At 47.9% G+C, this 17,692-nt stretch overlaps 1 protein-coding gene across 2 annotated transcripts in view; it reads left to right on the plus strand.

The window, feature by feature from the left end:
* The window catches only part of Dpysl5 (dihydropyrimidinase-like 5), an 87,806-nt gene that overhangs the window by 66,731 nt on the left and 3,383 nt on the right, over positions 1–17,692 (plus strand). For both annotated transcript variants that reach the window (NM_023047.3, NM_001356948.1), the window contains exons 5-12: positions 574–642; positions 3,185–3,229; positions 4,901–4,976; positions 6,017–6,173; positions 10,405–10,546; positions 13,198–13,340; positions 13,826–14,033; positions 15,640–15,808. In NM_023047.3, the coding sequence (NP_075534.1) occupies positions 574–642; positions 3,185–3,229; positions 4,901–4,976; positions 6,017–6,173; positions 10,405–10,546; positions 13,198–13,340; positions 13,826–14,033; positions 15,640–15,808 (1,009 nt within the window). The remainder of the gene's footprint in view (positions 1–573; positions 643–3,184; positions 3,230–4,900; positions 4,977–6,016; positions 6,174–10,404; positions 10,547–13,197; positions 13,341–13,825; positions 14,034–15,639; positions 15,809–17,692) is intronic.

Here is a 17,692-nt window from a genome sequence, read left to right on the forward strand (position 1 = left end):
AAATACAAACTTTATATATATATGTAAATTTTCAAGAGGTTCCTAAGTCTTAGATGATAATTGTGAATATTATGATAAATTCTATTATAGCAAAATAATTTAGAACATCTCTTGAGAATATTTTTTGAAAAGAACCATGCAAAATAGACAGCATTGCTCCATTTCCCCGCCTCTCTGTCAGAATTGTTATGCCATACACATCTGTTCTCTGGTACAAAGGATGGGCCCCTTGATTGTCTTGGGTGGAAGCTAGTCCTAGGAGTTGCTGATACCAGCTATCTGTTGAGATTTCCAGAGAATCAGCTATAACTTTTAATAAACTGACTAGTGGTGTTTGTCTTTGGTGCCCGCTGGCCGTTGCTTGATGACTGGACTGTATTTTAAGAATAAGAGATATCGCACAGTCCTTAAGAAATATGAAGAGAATCAGATGTTTCCTACATGAGGCCCCAGCTCCTCCTTTGGAAAATGTACACTGCAGAAAGAGGCTTAGGAGCACCCTTGGCTGGCCCTGAGGTTGGGGAGTTTCTTGTACCTCTGTAATTCTGTTGTCTTTCCCCCACTGTTATTCAGGGTGCTAAGGAGGCTCTAGACTTGGGTATCACAGGCCCAGAAGGAATCGAGATCAGCCATCCAGAGGAGGTAGGAGAAACTTCCTGTGTCCACGGTCAGCTTCTTTACTCTCAAGTAGACTTCCTGTATTTGTTAGCTTTCTGTCACTGAAAATAAGGCTGAGAGGAAAAATATTATTATTATTATTGTTGTTGTTGTTGTTGCTTATCATTGCTCATACCTACAGTTTCAACGTTCACATTGGGCAGAATCTCATAGTGACAGGAACGTGTGGCAAAGGAGGACTAATCACCCGATGATCAATCAGTAAACAAAGAGTTAAACAGGAAGTGGCCAGAGAACTACCAAGGGAAGACACCGCCCCACCCCCACCCCCAGTGACCTTCTTCCTCCAGCTCAACCTTGCTTCTTATTTCCAGAAATCCCACCACTATGTAGAGACCAAGAATTAGTGTCATGAGACTATGGGAAACATTACTTATTCAAACGGTAGCAGTCATGGAATCTTCTAGAAGAGATGTCAAAGAATATGTTACATGGCGAGTTTGGGGCCACTCTCTCAGAAAATAAGTAAAAGAAAATAAAACTCTGTTGCCCAGTAGGTGAGATTCCCATCTGGAAGCCCCACCCCCACCCCCAAATGGCTTTCTTTATGCTGAGGCTACCTTGGCTTTCCTTGGAAGGACAGGGTAAACCCTGCCATGCTCCACTGAATTCTAATTTCAAGGCGTTGGAGAGACCATTTCAGGGGTCACTTCATGCAGAATTGAATGTGGACACAAAAGAGACGGACATTAGAGCCTTTAGTGTTAGAAGAAAATTAAGCTCGAAGTCGGGACTCTGCACTCTGGACACTAGATTCTAACTGAGGGAGAATTTGAACCCTTCCCACCAGCAATGAGCATGTGCCTGTCCGCACCCTGTCGTTCATACGTCTCACCAAGGGGAAGGGAAAGCCTGTTGTCCTCTTCTTGTACCCCTGCGTGCACTTTCATAGGGCACTAACGTGGATACCCAGTGATCTGCCGTTGAGAGTCTGCTCTGGCAGAATCAGGGTAGATAGAGAATGCCTTCTTACTCTAGGACCTTGTTCAGACATTCTCACCATTTACAGCAGAAGCAGCCTCCCCTTTCTCCAAAGCCTAGAACACAGAGCAGTGGAGGATGATGTAGAACCTGTATTCCCAGCTCTCACGAGGCTGAGGCAGAAAGGGCTCAGGGTCCAGGCCAGCCTGGGTTACATAAAGAGCCTATCTGTCAATCAATCAATTACAGTATGGAGGTAGTTAGATCTCCAGGAGAGCCAGTGTGGTCTACACACATTGGAAGGACCCAGTGATGGCCCTACCATCACCCAGGAGCCAATTTGGCCTGGCTGCTTCCCACCCTCATCCTGTCCCTGTCGGTCTCTGGCTTAAATGTAGCTCCTGCTTGAGCACCTCAGAATCAATAGAGAAATCTGCACCAAGGCTGGGAATGAAGCTCGGTTGGTAGATGTTTGCCTGGCTCATGTGAAGTCCTGGTATCCCAACGCCGCCTAAGACTGAAATGGGGTATACACCTGCAATTCTAGCACTTGAGAGGCAAGAGAGCACGAAGTTCAAAGGCATCCTCAGCTGTGTTGGGAATGTAAGGCCTGCTGCCTAGGTTCCTGGAGACCCATAGCACTTGATTCACAAGATGGTTCTGTGACAGCAAGGTTGACAAAGGGCTGACTCAGACTCGGCCATAGCTGTCTGTGTCAGGTAAGAGAGGAAAGAGCAAGGCTTTGGCTGATGGGTGATAACAGCAATGATTGCTGCCATCAGCATCTGCTGCTTAAAAACAGGGACCTGGGTCCGTGCCAGGGCAGACTGACCCTCCAGAAAACATTCGACAGTGTCTAGAGATGGTTCTAGCTGTCTCAGCAGGAAAAGTGGGCAGACTGACACTGAATCTGATGGATAAAGGTGGGGGGTAGGGGACGCTGCAAACATCCTTCCGTATACAAACAGTCCCAACCGCAGAGAATACATAGACTCTGGTGTCAGGAACGCTAGGGTACAGGAACGCTGCTCTGGGCTAAGCTCCAGCTTGATCTATTTAGAGCATTTCTGTGATTGCCACTGGGAGGATCCACTAGCTGACAGGGAGAAGTGAGACTCTAAGTTGTTTATCCTTCCGTTGCCTTAAAACGTGTGTGTGTGTGTGTGTGTGTGTGTGTGTGTGTGTGTGTGTGTGTGTGTTGGTGGGGAGTTCTATAGCACACTTGTGACAGAGGACAACTCTGTCAGTGCCAAGCAACCAACTCAGGTCACCAGGCTTGCCCAAAAAACACCTTTTTTTCCTCATTAATTTGTTTATTTACTTCCCCTCCCACCTCTCCTCCTAGCCCCTCCCTCTTCCCTGTCTAAGCCCTGCTGATCATCCACTAAGAATGTACCCAGTAACCTGTCTCCTGGGACTCTCCTTCAGTGGAAACCCTGCTGGCTGGGGCCCCTGCCAGGGTCTTGCTCCTATCCACAGCCAGCCCCTCTGCTGTGTCAGCTGCCCCAGCTGTACAGAGAGCCCTCAGGCAGGTTCAGCGGCTTGGAGGAGATGGTAACAGTGTTTCCTTCTTTGTTTTTAACAGCTGGAAGCAGAAGCCACTCACCGTGTCATCACCATTGCAAACCGGGTAAGCAGCTGCCATCCTCCTGGGGCCATGGTTCTTATGTGAGTACACCATTGCTCTCTTCAGACACACCAGAAGAGGTCATCATATCCCATTACAGATGGTTGTGAGCCACCATGTGGTTGCTGGGAATTGAACTCAGGACCTCTGGAAAAGCAGTCAGTGCTCTTAACCACTGAGCCATCTCACCAGCCCAGGGCCATGGTTCTTGTCTAGAGGCCAGTGCCATAGGTGGCTCTCAGCACCCTAGCCGAATGGACAAGTTAGTCCCAGAGATGTGGTGCGCATCCTGCCCACCCCAGCTCTCTCTCCCACCCCTTTATATCAATGAAGCCGCTGAAGCCGAGAGTGTAAATGGCTTACTTATAGTTAGCATGCCTGCCGCTGGGCCTTTGTTTTCAAGCTTCTCTCTCTGGTTCCGTTCAGGTAAAGCCATTAACAAAGCACTGGCAGAGCGTGTCTGGAACCAGCAAGAGAGGGTGCCAGAAATCAGAGCCTTGTTCTTTACCTAATAACTACATGCTTTCCCCGGCCTGTGAATCACAGCCCCTCTGATCCGATACTTCATTATCTGAAATCACAGAGATAGGATCACACCGCTCTGCCCTGGACAGCTGCTGGGGCTCAGAGGGACCAAAGCAAGGGAGAGTGCTGTGTGACTCGGAGAGGCTATCCTTCTTCCCAGCAGATGTCACTGAAGGACAGATTCCCAATGGCATTGGTTCTTGGTTGACAATATCAATTTTATGTGTCAAATTTACAGTCTCAGAAAAGTGAGCTCTCAGGTTCACCCACAAAATCAGAAACTGGGATAGGGCCCAGCAATCTGCACTAAGAGTATATCTGCTTTCCCCACACCCTACAATTCTAATGAGGGATCCTGCATGGGACCTTCCCCTCTGAAATGACCTTGACTGCCCTGAAGGATGTAAACTCAGTTGTGGTTTAGGAATATGGAAGACAGGGAGGCTGGATATCAACCAACCCTAGGATTAGTCAACTCGGCCTGTTAGCTCCTTAAATGTCTGGACATTGTTCCATAGTTATACCACATACTTCCTGATAGTCACCCAGCCCATAATAAGGAAGAGTCTGACCAGCCTTCAGCTCCTTGGTTCTTGGCTCAAATGTGCCCAAATTAGTTAGGCTGTGAACTACATTTGCCCAGTTCTACACACTAGCTGATCATATGACAGTTTTTGTCCAGTCTGGACCCCAAGCCTGGCTTTTCTCCTGGGTATGTATATTCTGTCTATGGATAAGGTGACCTTCAGACCATAGGCATCAAGATGTCAGGTACAGGATGTCATATGTGACTGTTTCTGGGTCATCATGTTTATGAACAAAAAATAAAATAAAACAAGAAAAATAAAAGCCCATGAGATCAGAGAAAATCTGAGATTTACACTCATTAGCTGCAACCTGAGGTCACCTCCTGGGTTGCTGGTGAACCCCAATGCTGGCTTCCATCTGCTTCTGCCTTGCTCCACACAATTCTGCATCCTGTTGTGTGCTCAGACCACAGCCCTGCATCCCAAGTGTAAACTATCATGTACTGATGGGTATTGAGCAGCACACAGGGATATGTGTTGGTGCTGGCCTGATAAAGGGGTGGTTGGGTGCACGGCGGCTTTATGGGGGTTACTGCTACTTCCTGCTGTCTCTTGCCTTTAGACTCACTGTCCCATCTACCTGGTCAATGTGTCTAGTATCTCAGCTGGTGATGTCATTGCAGCTGCTAAGATGCAAGGTGAGTCCTACCTAGCCTTAGGCACACGTTGTGCTTGGGATTGGAGAAGAGTTAGAGTCCATCAGCTATGCCAGGAACCTCAGATGGCGTTGGATTTCCTTGTAACTGTCTGCCTCAGGGTGCCCTGCTCTAGCCTGGCTCAGTAGGAGAGACCTAGTCCTCTTCTTCATGCATAGCAGCTTTCCAGAAATGTCTATTACTTTGACTAGGTCAGGTAAAATGATCTAAGTCGTACGTGGTGGCTTTTTGGTCTGTTATGTTGAACTAACAGTTACCTTGGCAACTAACAAAATGCTAAACTGGTTCCAGTGGGCATGTGGGGGGCAGGGTGGTGGTGGAGGAAGACAAACTCGAAATAACTGTGTGAGCCCAACTTTCCATCCCCACCTTGAACCCTGCCTGCGTCTGACGCCAGAGGAGCACTTGTGACTCTGAGTGCAGATGCCCTGGTAGTGCTAAAGCCTAAGGTGCTGGGAAGGGTCTGGTAACCGGAGAAAAGAATCCAGGGTGGAACCTTGGGAGTGTTAGCCAGCAGCATGCATGCCTCGGCCTTCCTAACATTTTGGCATCTGGGTACCACCTTGTCCCTCTCCTTCAACTGAGGTACCTTGAGGGGTCTCAGCCAGATTGTTGGCCCAGCTTGCTGGATGAACCCCTCTTCCGACTTCCTACTCTCTGAATCTGCTTTGGATTCCACCCCAGAAGCTCGCGCAAGCTGTCAATTCACCTGCCTGCCCAGAGAACAGGCTGGGCTGCCCCCTAGGCCTGGCACCTCATGCCTGCCTTACCATCACCCTGCCTTAACTACCACAGCTGCCCATTACCACATTAGAAGTCCCATAACTCCCTTCTACCGCCCCTAGTCTCAGAACTGTTGTTCTTTGCCCAGGGTCAACAGGATGGGAAAGGCTCCGGGCTTTTACATGCCCAAGGGATCTGGGACAAGCCTTTCCCGTTTGCTCAGCTCCTTTAACTGCATCACAGCCCAATCATGTCATAGACCAGGGACTTCCATGTTATGCTTTTGACTCTTCTTCCAGGGAAGGTGGTGCTAGCCGAGACCACCAACGCACACGCCACGCTCACGGGCTTGCACTACTACCATCAGGACTGGTCGCATGCAGCCGCCTATGTCACGGTGCCTCCTCTGAGACTGGACACCAACACTTCCACCTACCTCATGAGCCTGCTGGCCAAGTAAGGTGTTTGAGCTGGACAGCACTGTGCACAGACCCTTTAGGTTTTTAGCATGACATCCTCTAGTTCTAGAAGCTAAACCTGACCTGGGTTTGGTTCTGTTGGCCCACGTGGGTGATTTTGCTTGAACCTCCTTCTCCAGAGCCCAGAAGTCACTTGCTACTGCTGGCTTCTCTGACAAATTGATTTGGAGTGAGAGCACTGGCCAGCACTGCAGAGGCCACTGGCTCCTTACCCTGAAGTCCTGTGGGGAGCCCTGGGATAGGACTCATCTTTCAATATGGGTGGTCCTCTTTCTTCCAGACTGCATTAGTTACTTTGTTACTGTGACAAAATACCCAAGGGAGCAACTTTTAAGAGAGGAAGGTTTTATTTTAGCCCCTTTCCAGAGATTCAGTCCTCCATGAAGGCTTGGCAGCAGGCAGCTAGGACTTCATCTCTCAGTGCAGGAGGAGACAGCGAGCAGAACCCTGGCAGTTGCCTGCTTTGCTTTCCTCTGGATTCAGTCCAGGCCCTCAGCCCCTGGATGGCACCACCCGCCATATTCTTCCTCCCTCGGTCCTTTCTAGAAAAGCCCTCACAGACACACCCAGAGGTGTACCCTACTCATGCCCTGGCAGTTCCCAATTCAGTCTAGTTGGCGTGGAGATTAGCGGTGCTCACCTTCGCCTCTCCCCAATGTTGCTTCAGTTTCTCTATCCTTGTGTGTTGCTTCCTCCTTCTGTGCCTTCCTTCCTTCTTTCTGTCCCCTTTCCCATCTTCTTTCCTGTCACACCGATTCTGACTCTATTCTCAATCCTTCTATGTCTAATGCTCAGCCTCCACCTGAACAAAACCGACCAAGGAGCCTTCTGATTGGGCAAGGCACATTCATGGAAAAGTTCCTTTTGTTTCCATGACAGCTTGAAACCTCTTTATCTTCTGCTAGGGACATCCTGGAGAGAGACGTTACCTTCTCTTCTCTTTGACATTTAAAGTCCTGTTTGGTTTAGAGTCAGCTTCTTGTCCACATCCCTAGCTCGCTCTGCTCATGTCGGGGCAGATGGAGGAGAAAGAAAGGTGGGAGCAACTTCTCCACACCCCAGCATGTTCTTACTCAGCTGTCTGCACCAGCAAGGACCTGGTGAGGCCACGCTTACACCAGGCCACTTCCTACAGTGCCCCAGCCCACAGGAAGCCCACGGGGCTTGACCATCCCTTTGGACCACCCGTGTCTCACACAGAATTTGGACGCAGGGAAAACCTGTGGGGACAGTATACAGAAGCACCTCTCAAACCCTGGACGACAAGTCTGTCCTTGCGTCCTGACCCAAAGTTTAGGTTTCTGGGAGGTAAGAGGCACACATAACTAAGCTATACTGGTCAAGGCGTGGTCTTGCCAATCCCTAACCCATCACTGCCTAGCTCCAGGCTCTCCTTAAAAGACAGTTTGGTAAGTTGTCAGATCTGTGTGAAGTCGCTTAGCAGAGACACATTTTTGCTTTTGTCCCATTCTTCTGTCTCTTCTCTCAACCCAAAGCTTCCTGGGAAAATGCTAATTGAATCGTGGTGCCCAAGTGACCTCATAAAAAAAGAGAGATTGAGAAAGGCTCTCGATGGCAGCTCTGGGCCTCCACATACGTGCATATATACCCACATACATGCAAACATGCACAACACCCAGACATGCATGTTTTTACAATACCATGAGAAAGACTTGATCAAATTCAGAGACTCTTTTGAAACACTACACTTGTCACAAGCTAATTTACCAAAGAAACAAAAGCACACAAATAGACAGGAAAAGGAAGCTTTTCTTATTCATTGAATAATTTAAGTCCTTATATATAGCCTGGTTTTCTACTTTAATTATTTAAATAAAGTCTCATGTAAGAATTATGATTTGAGGGCTGGTGAGATGGCTCAGTGGGTAAGAGCACCCAACTGCTCTTCTGAAGGTCCGAAGTTCAAATCCCAGCAACCACATGGTGGCTCACAACCATCTGTAATGAGATCTGACTCTCTTCTGGAGTGTCTGAAGACAGCTACAGTGTACTTACATATAATAATAATATTAAAAAAAAGAATTATGATTTGATATGGTAGAGAGATTGTCTTAGTTCCTTTTTAATCAATGAACATTGTAAATATGTGCTATTTTATAGGATTCGGGGCACAACTTAACTATTTATAGAAATTTATGATTACTATAATTTTCTCCTATAACATGTGATTGGTATAATTTATGTGATGCAGAATACCGACTGGAAAACATCAGTCACCTTTTTCTTCAAAGAGAATCCGAGGGTCTGGAAAGATGGCTCAGCAGTTAAGACCACTGGCTGCTCTTCCAGAGGACCAAGGTTCAATTCCCAGCACGGCACAGCAGCTCACAACTGTCTGTAACTCCCAGATCTGACACCTCACACAGACACACATACAGGCAAAACACTGATGCACATAGAAAGAAAACTAATCTTTAAATAGTATAAAAATGATAATAAAAAAGAGAATCTGGGTGGTTCGCCCGTCATTTACATTCTGGTATAATTCCTTCGGTTAAGCATGAATAAAAAGTACAATTCATATTTGTCCCTTATTTTATAATCTGGCTTCCTGGGCAGGTGAGATGGCTCAGCAGGTAAAAGACAATTGTCCCCAAACCTGACAACCTAAGTTTGATCCTCATAATCCACATGTTAGAAGGAAGAACTGACTCGTGAAAGTTGTCCTCCGATCTCCATGGTACATGCACATATGTGCATGCATGATACACACATACACAAATAAATAGATGAATAATAAAGAACTCACTACCATTTGTTCCCACCTGACTAGTGGCACCTGCTTCTGAAGCAGTTTGGTGCTCATTTGAAGGTGGGGGTTGAGCCCAGGGCTCAGGGTCTCTGGCCTGCAGCCCATTATCCTGTATTGGAATCTCCTTTAGTCTGAACTGCACCTGGGGTCTCTAAGAAGAGAATAAACCCTGAGATTCCATCATTTCTCATGGCTTCTGCAGGTCCAGAGTGTGGAGAGCCTTAAGGGAGACACAGAACACTCCTGTTCTGTAGATGTCTCTTCCTGTCTCTACAGTCCAGGGCAAGGTCAGCCCTGCCACCACAAGAGCTGAGTCATCACGCTATGGATTTGCCGGGGACATCGGTCTTTGGCAAGAACTTTAAGTGATGGGCCTGCCAGGCCCCAGGAAAGAGTCTTCTGCGTAGCTTGACTGAAAACTGTTCAGGAGCTTCGAAATCTGTACCACACCACACCACACCACACCACACCACACCACACCACACCACACCACACACCACACCACACCACACCACACCACACCACACCACACCACACCACACCACATGTGCTATTCTGATCCCAGGGTCCCTTCTGAGTGGGCAGGCCAGTTAGCCCATGTGCTTATCTACAAGGGACACAAAACCCTCAGGACCCCCAGTGGCCAGTTCCAGCAGTGTCCCTGGTTCCACATGATCTCCTTGCTGCAGCCAGATCCCTCTTAGACTTGCTTTGCCCTAGTGACGTAAGCATTCTCATCACTGTGGCTTCTCGTACAGAAATCTCTAACCGTGGGTAGTCATTCTGCCTCCGTGTTTGGCAGAGAGCAGATCACAGTGTGCCTCTTTGGCTGCCCTTCCCTGCTTCTGTATCTGCCTGAGGTCCTGGTTGAGTGCTTAGCCATTTGTAGCCCTTAACCCTCTGAAGACCTTGGCATGGGTGCTAACTGGTGACAGTCCCCTCAGCTTCCAGACAGTGACTGTTAAATCTTGCTAATGTTTCTCTTGAGTGTTGTGGCTCCAAGTCACTTAGCAAGTTTAGCATTGAACTTGGAAATTCTTTGTCAAACACCTACTATGTACTTCCTGCTGGGACAGTGTGGGACAAGGGAGCTGGTAAAAACAAGATGGCATGTGTGCCCTTGACATTAAGACCACCTCTACCATCTCAGCCCAGCAAAACCCTCAGTGATGGGCAAATTGTCCTCCACCTGTGTTGGAGAAGTCACCAGCTTGAGCATTTTCCAGAGTCTCTGGGGACCCCGCTCAGCACATATGCCAATTCTGTAGGCAGATACATTGTTCATTTAGACAAAAGCAACAAACCATAGAGGTGGCCCAGCAAATAAGCAGCAGAACCAAGTTGGAACTGGATTCTCTACATCCCGGAGTCCGGGCTTCCTCCACCACTTGCCCTTCCCTTCCTGTCCCCTCACTGGTCATTTCTCTCTCCCCAGTGACACTCTGAACATTGTGGCATCCGATCACCGGCCATTCACCACAAAGCAGAAAGCCATGGGCAAGGAAGACTTCACTAAGATCCCCCACGGTGTGAGCGGTGTACAGGATCGAATGAGCGTCGTCTGGGAGAGGGGCGTGGTAGGTCTGCAGCCTTGCCCATGCGGAAGATCTCAGCAAAGTCCATGCTTACGAGGTGTATCAGGATTCTCTGGAGCAACAGAACTGATAGAATGGGCATCTCTAAGAGTGGCGGACAAGCTGATCTGACAATCTCTGCCTCTCCCAAAGCAAAGTCAGAGAATCCAATAGTTGTTCAGTCCATGAGGGTGACTGTCTCAGCTGATCTTTAGTTTTATGTTGGAATCCCAAAGAAATAGGCTTTAATATCAGTGAAGGAACACCTCAGCAGCAGTGTGTATGAACTTGCCAGGAAAAGTGAGGACAAGCAGGCAGACAGCAAAAGCTTCCTTCTTTCATGTCATACACACACACACATACACACACACACATACACACATACACATACACATACACACACATATACATGCTTCATACATGTTAGGTTGGAAGGCTCATCTTAACTCTGGATCCTTTGTGATTGAAAGGTCCATCCTAAATCTGAGCCACACTTTCTGGTAGCAGTGTGTGTATATATGTATACATGTATTGTGTTGTGTGTATATATATGTGTGTGTGTGTGTGTGTTGTGTAGATATATGTATATGTATGGGTGTTGGGTGTGTGTATATATATATATATATGTATGTATGTATGTATGTATGTATGTGGTGTGTATATATATGTGTGTGTGTGTGTTTTGTGTATATATATCACATTTTATATATATATATATGTATATATATGTATATATATATATATATATATATATATATATATCACATCATACATACACACACACACACACACACACACACACACACACACACACACACACTCAGTCTTCCAACCTCTTATGATCCAGTCTAACAAGAAAACCCCTTGCAGCCCCTGCAGGAGAGCTGATCCAGTCACAGCTCCTCTTTTAGGCAAGAGGTCAGTGGTATCAGAGGTCACCCTTAGCTAGCACAGCGCCACCTCACACATACATGGGGAGAAAGGCTTACCCCATAACATTACCTGTTACTGCAATGTTAAAAGTTCAGAAAAGCATACGAAAAAAATCCTTACAATTTGATTCCTAGAAATTCAGCATTTCGGCATATGTCTTCCTAGTTCAGTGCATGATGGCATGGTTAGTCCTTGAATGTTCAGTGTCTTCCTGCTTCATCCTCCCAAGGGCCAGGATTCTAGGTGTGAGTCACTGTGCTTGGCTACCATACATTATTTTAGTGACTGGATTCATCTTTTTTTTCTTCTTCTTCATATTTTAAGTCATGAGTGTCTTCTTAAAGCACTAAGAAGCTGTGATCTTTTTAAAACACAGTTTTGGGTACTTGTGATCTAGCCCAGCCTTAATCCATGCTAGGCTGGAGCTCCGCCTCTGCCTACGTCCCTAGTCTCAAATGTCTTCTTTTAATTGCTACGTAATGTTCACTCCAGTGGAAATGCTATATTTAGTTACTCCTTTGAAACTCTTGGCTATTTCCAGTTTTCACACTTCAGATGATGCTGTGAACAAGTCCTTGCTTAAGGATGTCACCATTTCTAATTACTTCCTTAGAACAGATTTCTAGAAGGGGATTTTTGGGTCAAGGGATATGAATATAATATGCTGGGTATATTTTGCCTAATTGAATTTCAAAAAAGATAGGGGTAGGGATTTCATTTGAATACCACCTGTTCTGCCCATGAAGAGTAGGGGTTTTTTGTTTGGTTAGTTTTTGTTGTTCTGTTTTGGTCTTGATCTATCATAGAATACACTCTACACTCGGTACAAGAGCAAAGAGACTGGAAGTACTGAAAACTAAGCCACCAGCTCAGGGAGAGGCCAGGAGGTAGCTCAGGACATGTCCCTCGAGAAAGGCATACAGCTGCCCAGCGCAGTACAGATAGCTAGCTCTTTCAGAACACAGAATATACAGTAGTGTCTTCCATCTGTCCACCGTTTCAGGTGGTCCACAGTCCACAAAATATTAAATGGAAAACTCTAAATATCATTCATACATTTGGAGAAGTTGTTTGTTTTTCTAAGATGGGTTTTGCACCCTGGGCTAGCCTGGAACTCACCATGTAACCCAGGCCTTAAACTCATCAGTCCTACCTCAGCTTCCCCAGAGCTAAGGTTACAGGCTTGAACTCCCATGCCTTATACTGTAAGTATTACATTTTGTTACATGTAGTGTTAAGTTATTCTATTGTATCACTTGTCCTTAGCCTCCTGCTGTGGGAGTTCACTTGGTTCTAAGTGTGCATGTATAGGGAACAAGCCTACTATGTATAGGTCTCAGTTCTCTGTGCTCTCAGGCATGCTGTGGGGTCTTGGAAGAAATCCAACAAACAAGAGGGGATGTACACTCTTACACATGAAGGGAAGCCTCTTAGTCATCCCAAGTGGACACACAAGTGGAGCTGCTCTTAGGAGGTGCATTTGCCCAGGCAGGCAGCCTTTGGCACAAGTCACCAGGGTGGCTGGGTGGCTGGGGAAGAAAGGAGCAAGCAGATTGCCAAGCCCCACCAGTCAACTACGGGAGACAGTGCATGTAGCACTGCTCCCCCTAAGACCACAGATAAATCCCCTCTGAGATAAATGACCACAGCTGGGGTAGCAAGTGCCTGGGGGAGCCACACCCTCAGAGCCAGGCTGATCTGGTACTTCTGCCACATTCCAGGTTGGAGGAAAGATGGATGAGAACCGTTTCGTGGCCGTCACCAGTTCTAACGCAGCCAAGATCCTCAACCTGTATCCTCGCAAGGGCCGTATCATCCCCGGAGCCGACGCTGATGTCGTGGTGTGGGACCCGGAAGCCACAAAGTAAAGCTCGCCGCTAGTCTCCTGGGATTAGGGGGTTAGGGTTTTGAAAAACTTGTATTTTCAGAACTGCAAAGGTGAGTAATCTTTGCAGCATTTCAAGTTTAGAGAAAGGTGGTGGTGGCGGTATGCAGATGACCATGTTCCTCCCATGCTTATGTGTCTGACCATCCCTACATGTGCCCATGTCCAGTGTCTCATCCCTTCTTCTAAGGACAGCAGTTAGATGGGGGAAATAGACACTTATATAGCCTCCATTTGCGTTCATTCTCTAAAGGCTCTATGTCCTACCGTGGCACCGTATTTGAGATGCTGAGATGTTCAGGGTAAAGATTCCAAAACAAGGATTTTGAGTGGATGAATTGAGCCCATATCAGACAGTTCTGGGTACCATTCCTTCCTGTTGGGTGGCATCTCTCTGTCACGACGTGCTGTGCTGTCTTTAGGTGTGCTATAAGAAGCTCTTGTTCCACCCTCATTCCCACCAGGACCATCTCAGCCAGCACCCAGGTGCAGGGTGGAGACTTCAATCTGTATGAGAACATGCGCTGCCACGGTGTACCGCTGGTCACCATCAGCCGGGGACGAGTCGTGTATGAGAACGGCGTCTTCATGTGTGCAGAGGGCACTGGCAAGTTCTGTCCCCTGCGGTCTTTCCCAGACATTGTCTATAAGAAGCTGGTACAGAGAGAGAAGGTAAGGAGGGCAGGAAGGAAGATGTGTGGGAAGAGGTCAAGGCCCATATTGGGGGCATCTTCACTCCCCCCTTTAACTCTCAGACATTGTCATCTTGTATATTTTGTTATATATATGTTGATGTTATTTTTACATCAATTGACCAGGATACCTCAGAAGGGGAAAAGTTTCAGAAACTTTAAAGTGACTGGGTGTAGCTCATAATGAGAGGGATATGTGGAATGACTGTTCACATACAGCAGATGGGGAAGAAGCCAGAGTGAGAGGCCAGTTTAATAACCTTCAAAGGCCAGCCGTGTCCCATCTCCTAAAGATTCCAGGGCCCCAGCCAGGGACTAAACATTTAGAATGTGAGCCTGTGGGGAGACATTTCAGATTCAAGCCGTAACACAGGGATCCTCTGGATGCTATCTGTCACCTTCTAGCCAGAAGAGTATGCAACAGGGACAGTAGGGAAGGTGGAATTGGAAAATGCTGGTTTCCACTTGTGATTTTGCGTACACCTGTGATAATGATGGTGGTGGTGATGGTGATAATGATGATGATGGTGATGATGATGGTGATGGTGTGTGTGTGTGTGTGTGTGTGTGAGAGAGAGAGAGAGAGAGAGAGAAAGAGAGAGAGAGAGAGAGAGAGAGAGTGTGTGTAAGGGTGCCAATGGAGACCAGAAGTTTCAGATGCCCCTGGAGCTAGAGTTACAGGCAACTGTTAGCCACCTCACATGGATACTAGGAACCAAACTTCGGGCCTCTCTCTGACAGTCTCAATAGATAAAATGTAAGTGCGCAAGCAAATATGGAACCTGGCGAATGTATCTTTGACCAGTGAGGTCCTCCTGATACACAGGCTGATTGCTCAGTTCCTTTCCTGTGTTGCTAATGCCAAGGGAGCCTTCAGAAATCCCCTGTGCCTGTTGTTTCTCTCAAAAAGACTGTGGGCAGACAGTGTGTAACATTGTAATTGAGGTTCCATCCCTCAAAGGATACAGTGCTCATATAGCTGCTGCTGCTGCTCCCTCAGCCTCCTGCACACGCTCCAACACACTTTCTCCCCCTCACAGTAGCACTTTTAATATAGCGAATCACCATAACTGACCTAGACCAGGACAGCTCTAAGTGACAGAGATTGGAACCTTGGCTATCTGGTGTGTGCAGTATAACTCCTAACCCTTCAGTACTGCTTCCAGCAGTGGCCCATATCCAAACAAAGCCTATCTAGGGTAAGATTTTGCTGGGTTGTCAGACCACAGGAAAAGGTCTGGCCCATTGGGATCCTGGCAATTGTCAGGACACCATTGTATGTGTCAGAATGCTCACCATGGATAAGGTCTCCAACCGTTACCCTGCCAAATTCCCCAGGAAGGATTCTACGCATGTGAAGGGCAGAGACCAAGGTACTTCCTGCACACGGGCACTTACACATGCATGCACATGCTCATTTCATGTAGAAGCAAGCAAGAATAGCATTCTTCAGTGCTTGGACTATGGAAGCAAGAAGCCTGTCACCCGTGTGTCTCAGGTCCTGTGCAGAGTGGCAGCTGTCGGCGGAGGATGCTGCAGCTGTGTGTGCACTTGGCTCTGATGTGTCTGTCTTTTCTCTTCACTAGACCTTAAAAGTGAGGGGAGTGGACCGCACTCCCTACCTAGGGGATGTCGCCATTGTTGTCCACCCTGGGAAAAAAGAGATGGGAACACCATTGGCAGACACGCCCACACGGCCAGTCACCCGGCACGGGGGCATGCGGGACCTTCATGAATCCAGTTTCAGCCTCTCTGGTAAGACTGAGGGTGTGGTGGGAGCCGGCAGGCAGGATAAAGGCCCAGGCAGTGGGCCTTTGTATTGCTATGAGCGTGTACTGTTGGAGACACACAGGCTGAAGGGCCCAGGACAGCCAGGCTTGCTCACCAGCAGCTGGACAGGCCACAGGCCACAATTCTCCCTGTTGATGTTTTTTGTCCCTTGAAACACCTTGAGGACATTGCACACAGGGTGCCCCACAGATGTCCAGGGCTCAGAAGGCCAGCCCTCCCTCCTTTCATTGTCCCCTCCCACTCCCCACCTCACTGGAATCTTTGTCTCACTCCTCGTTTCTGCTCTCTGGCCTTCACACCTGCACCTTCCCTCCACTTTCCCTTTTGTCTTCTAAGGGAGATAAGCATTTCAATAACTTTAAGTAAAATGTTTCTTTCTTTTGGCTCTGACTCCCAGTTAATCTCCCTATCTCCATATCCCTGGCGCTTATCTATATACAGAATGCCTTAGGTCTGTCTGTCATGTTCTGGCCCTGTTTTTAATATCATGCCCTCCCAGTGACACCAACACTGAGCCTGGGTCCCTTTAGACCATGCCCATCTGTGCAATTATACCTCACATACCTCAGGTGTCCCTGGTAGGGAAGATTGCCTCATAAGTGGTGAGGTGTTCTCAATGGAGAGCAGGCAGAGACCGTGAAATACGATAGTCCTTCATGATGCTTTGTTTTCAAGCACCACCACCACTTGAAAGGCAGTGACGCAGCTTCCCTGACCCCAGGACTAGCCAGAAGAATCTACCCTACAAGACCTGTCTCTACTTGGGGAAGAAAGGCAGGAGGAACACGAGCATGGAGTCCTAAGGGATAGAGAATGAGGACCACACACAAACCATCCCAAGATGAGAGGCAGAGACCCCACCTCTGAAGCCCCGCCCACTGAGGTCCCTAGAGTCCCAGTTTTGCGATGACAGCAGCTTGTGCAGGGACCTATGATTTCCACTGAATGAGCTGGTGGCCTGTGGAGAGGAGTCCTCCAAAAACTTGCTCCCAAAGGGCTAGTCCTGTGAGCATGACTGCTGGATGGTGTTTCAGGAGCACTGTCCAAACACACCAACGCTTTGCCAGTCCATGGTGTGGATTCCTAGGACCTGAGCACACAGCCTGCAAAAGCTGACCTCACAAGAAATGATGGGACCCTGGGACTATGGGGCCCGACTAGCCAGTGGCCTCTTCTGCCCCAGTCCAAGAGCCATGACTTGACAGTGGCTCCTTCAGACACAGCAGACCTCAAGTTGCCTGTCATCTCTCATCTAGCCCCAAGTCTTGATCTGTTGACGATGGGGAACACTGGTGAATGACCCCTGTGATCTATGGGACACTAGACCCTCCCTTCTGAGTCTTAAAGGTGTGGGCCTTTGGTTATATGGGTCTTTCATTTTCCAAAACAGTTCCTGGTTTCCTGTTTTATTCTCTGGTCTACTGCCTGAGAACTGTGTCTGAAGGTCGGCGTGATAGCTGGCTAGTCCCTTAGTGTGATGGTACAAGAGAGCCTGAGTATGCTGTCCATGTGAGTGAGTAAGGAGGCTGTAACATTGACTCTGAGTCAGAAAACCTGGGTTCAAACTCAGGCTCTTCAAAGCCCTCTCATTGCAAAACGTGGAAATCATATAATGTCCTCGAGCCCTGGTTTTCTCATCCAGATACTGGGATAGAGGCACCCGGGACTGGGGTAATGGCTCAGTCAGTAAAGCGCTCGCCTTGTAAACCCAAGGACCTGAGCTCAATCCCAAGACACCATGTGTAAAAAGCCAGGCATGGGCTGGAGAGAGGCCTCAGCAGTTAAGAGCATGTACGGCCCACCCAGAGGACTGAGCTCAGTTCCCAGTTTCCCAGCACTCACTGCCTG

Source organism: Mus musculus, chromosome 5 (assembly GCF_000001635.26).
Source record: "Mus musculus strain C57BL/6J chromosome 5, GRCm38.p6 C57BL/6J".
Taxonomy (NCBI): domain Eukaryota; kingdom Metazoa; phylum Chordata; class Mammalia; order Rodentia; family Muridae; genus Mus; species Mus musculus.